The sequence below is a fragment of the Octodon degus genome, unplaced genomic scaffold (assembly GCF_000260255.1).
Source record: "Octodon degus isolate 3935 unplaced genomic scaffold, OctDeg1.0 scaffold00019, whole genome shotgun sequence".
NCBI lineage: Eukaryota > Metazoa > Chordata > Mammalia > Rodentia > Octodontidae > Octodon > Octodon degus.
The window spans coordinates 16,929,445-16,933,497 of NW_004524595.1; the positions used below are offsets into that span (position 1 = coordinate 16,929,445).

Consider the following 4,053-nt stretch of genomic DNA (forward strand, 5'->3'; position numbering starts at 1 on the left):
TGAAGCTCAAACAAGAAAATAAGTCCAAATAGGAAGACTTAAGACAGACTGGTTCTGTAAGTCAAGTACCACATGGAAATTTTACACCCATTGACTTTTCTTTGTAAGACATCACTTAGGGACTGATAATCTTTTTTCTAATGGTACATTTCTTGCATGGCCCAAGGTTGAGCATTGGGTTGCAATGCCGCTTTTGGCAAGGCAGAATCATTTCGTGAAATAAGTTGTTTTTCTTCTGTGTTTGTGTGATTGAAAGAGTTATGTGCCTTAGCTTTTAAGATGTTGCAACAGAGAATTTGATTTTTTTTCTCCTTGCCCCACACTCTCCTAGTCCTGCGAGTTGCACCTAGGGAGTACTGAGCTGCATCCCCAAGCATTTTTTAAGATTTTTGAGGTAAGGTCTCACTAAGGTCCTCAGGCTGGCCTTTAGACTTGGCGTCCTCCTGTCTCTTGAGTGGCTAGAACCACAGCTGTGCTGTACCACATCCAGTTCTTAGCTGAATATTACCAAAAGTAATTGTTTTTTTACTTTTGGTAAAACTTTTACAAAAGGAAAATTTTTCCCCCCAAAATAAATTTTCTGACACAGAAGTTAATCTGTAAAGGATGAGGACATTATGAATATATGTTCTATAGCCATTTCAGTATAGAATTTTGTGAGCTTTCTCTTTTAAGGAATTTTAGAGAGTGTGTCATTACTTAAAGGTTTTCTGTTTATTTTAGAAGTTAAGCTGAGGGCTGGTGAGAAAGCTCAGCAGACTAAGCACTGCTTAGGCAAGCACAGGTACTAGGGTTCAATCCCTGGCACACGTGCCACACTGGCCCGCACTACATGCAGCGCTGGCCCCACTGAGTCTGGGCATGGTGGCACACACCTGTAATCCCAGCACTGGGAAGGCTGAAAACAGGAGGCTCACTGTGAGTCTGAGCTGCGTAGTGAGACCTCGTAACAAATACGTAAATTATAAAATAATAATAGTTAAGCTGAACATGTAACCGGTAGTAGAGCATTTGCCATAAGTTCAGTCCCTGCCAGCACAAAAGAAAGAAATAGGCCTTTGGTAATTAGTGCAAAAATACATGCAAACCATTAGTATTTGTTATTAAAATCCTTTTTAGAGCCAGTTTTATTTCTGATAATAGTTCCTTCCTTTAGAATTTTTTTTTGTAACTGATAATGTCTACACCATAATTTTGATGCTTTAAAAAAAATCTAGCTTTCATGTAGAGTTGTAAAATCTATGCATACAGTGGCCATTGCTCTGTAGTATGCCAAGGCTGATCGGTACTTTACTTTGCAAAGTTGAGGATTTAGACTGTAAGCTCTGAGAGGGCAGGAAATGTGGTGTTTTTCTTATTTTTGTAATCTTTTCCAGTAAGTTTGTTCAGCCTAGTACTTTGCACTGTTATATCAGAAATGAGTATTTTCGTTGGGCCGTACGTAGTAATAGAGGGAAAGAAAATGAAATTATTGAATCTCTAGGATTAGGTGGATTTTGACAGTTGTGTTTTTAATTAGTCTTGACATGCTTATAAAACAGTGTTTTTGTTTTGTAAAAGAAAAACTGATTTTACATAATTTTAAAGAAAACGGTATGTTTTGGGGGTTTGTGGGTATTTTTGTCTTTTTGAAACAGGGTCTCACTATGCAGTTTAGGCTGACCTGGACCTCACTTTGTAGCCCAAGCTGGCCTCAAACTCAGAGTGATCCTCCTGCCTCAGCCTCCCAAGTACTGGGATTACAGGCATTCACCACCATGCCCAGCCAAATGAAATAGTTTCAGTAATTTTTTTTTTTTTTTTTTAATTCTATTCTTGAATCTAGTTCCAGGGTCTGAATATGTCAAAGCTTTCCACTTTAGTTGATGTGGATTATAATTATTACCGTTATTCTAATTAGAAATCAAAACTTAGCAATTTCAAAAACACATTTTCAGAGCCATGTCACCACATCATACAGTTTCCTAGAAAATTGTCATAATCATGAGATAATGAGAACAAAGGGGAATAGATTATGTCTTAGCATAGTAATGAAATAATTTTGACTTCATGGTTGGCCTGAAAGGACCACACTGTGACAATTACTTTTTTTTTTTTTTTTTTTAATTTTATTTTTATTTTATTTGTGTGTGTGTGGCCAGCTCAGCCCACCAGGGGGCGGGGCTGGCTGGCATGTGGTGCTGGGGGATTGAACCGCGGTCCCTGTGCTTTGCTAAACTTGTTTTAAGTAGGTGTTTTAGACCACTGAGCCATCTCACCAGCCCGACAATTACTTTTTGTGTTGTTATGATTAGTTGAGTCTTCTGAAGAGTTGTAGTATCCACAGATGGATACTAGTAGAAGAGAAGGTAAAAAGAGTAGAAAAGATAGGATCATGTTTTGAAATTTAATTTCATGTAAAATACTGGAATATTTGAAACCATTTCCTTGTATGACAGCTCCAAAGAGATAAGACTGAATTAACCCCAACTTGAAAACTTAACCATGTGGTATTTGTTGTAAACAAAAATATGTTTTTATTTTTTACATATTTTTTGGCAGCTTTTTTTGGTACATGTGATAATGTATGCCACACTTACATAGTTGGTAAAAAGGCTTGTAAAACAGACATGCTTAAATTTTAGTTCTACTTGTTAAGGCTTATACCTTGGGCAAGTTACTAATCTGTTTTCTTACCATTCAGTAGGGGATTTACTGGATTTACTGTATAAGGTTGCTCAGGAGGATCAAGTTTTTATGTAAAAATATAGGGCATTTGTAGTTCTGAACAACCCCTAGTTCACAGAAGTGTAGTCAGTCCCTTTTATGATTAAGATTTGACTCTTCCATGTTTTATTCAAATGAGGGAGAACTTTTCATCATGACAACTAACATACGGTCTTTTACTTGTTACTGTTTGAAATAAATTATTTATGCTTTTTTTCCTAGTCAAAGTAAACAAATATGGAGATACGTGGGATGAATGAAAAAGTACCTCATTGGACATCATGAAGCAGTTTCAATATTCAGCTTCATCTAAGTGATTGTGAAATATCTGCATGCTTTGAGCTCAGCAGCATTCTTCATAAACGCACTTAAAACTAAGTTTTGCTTTGTGTGGTTTGACTTACTATGATGTTTAAAGAACAATATAGATTTTAGGGTTAAGATCATGTAAATGTAGGCTACATTGGGGGCTACCGTGAATGATGGTGTTATGCCACGAGTATGTACAGTTTGCAAGCTTTTTTCAAGTTACAAGACAAAGATACTCTTCTAAAACTCTTAAGACTGTGATGCTCTCGATTTTGCTTATATGAAAACAAATGATATCTGCATGTTGAATTGAGGTGGGGGGGGGACCAAGCATAATTTTTAAGTGTTTAGCTTTGCATCATTACTAAAAACGCCTTTCTCTACTATTTACTGTATTATTGTATTGTTTATGGTAAATAAAATATAAAGCAGCATGCAACAGATCTCATCTTCATTAATTTTATGGTTTTATTTGCAGTTTACAAACTTATATTTACAAGTAAGTGTTATTTTTTTTGGGACAAGAATATTGAGTCCGGCTGGGGAGATAGCTCAGCTGTCAAATAAGCACCTGTGTGGCAAACACAAGGACCTGAGCTCAGTTCCTGGTACCACATGCTGTGCTGGCCCTGAGCTGAGCAGGTTACTGAAGCCAGGTGTGGCGCATGCCTGTAATCCCAGCGCTGGGATTACAGGGAGACCAAGACAGAAGGATCACTAGTCTGCATAGTGAGACACCGAAAGAAAGGAAGGAAGGAAGATTTGAAAAAACAGTCTTCTTAGTAAAGATGAATGTGATTCATACAAAAGTATCTTTGGTAAATAGCTAAATACCTTAAAATGAGCGGTCATGGTTTCTGATCCATAATCCATTAGCTCTGTGGCTTTGGGCTGGGGCAAGGCTCTGCATGGTGGTAGGGAAATTCATGAGGGAGGGAAAGGAAGAGACTGATTTCCCACAAGGCCCTAAAAGCATTCAAAGCAGTTACCATGAGTGGATTTACTTCAGGGTCTTTAATCTCCCCAGTAAAACAGATG

The 4,053-nt window shown here is 37.5% G+C and overlaps 1 protein-coding gene across 5 annotated transcripts in view; it reads left to right on the forward strand.

Moving 5' to 3' along the window:
• Ociad1 (OCIA domain containing 1) overlaps positions 1 to 3,454 on the forward strand; it is a 28,896-nt gene extending 25,442 nt beyond the window's left edge. For 3 of the 5 annotated variants that reach the window (XM_004627495.3, XM_004627493.3, XM_023710942.1), the window contains one exon: positions 2,929 to 3,454. Coding sequence is in view for 4 of the 5 variants with exons in the window: in XM_004627493.3 (XP_004627550.1) it covers positions 2,929 to 2,966 (38 nt within the window). In the remaining variant the exon portion in view is untranslated. The remainder of the gene's footprint in view (positions 1 to 2,928) is intronic. The other 2 variants (XM_004627494.2, XM_023710943.1) reach the window with 1 other exon arrangement.
• The last annotated feature ends 599 nt before the right edge of the window (positions 3,455 to 4,053 follow it).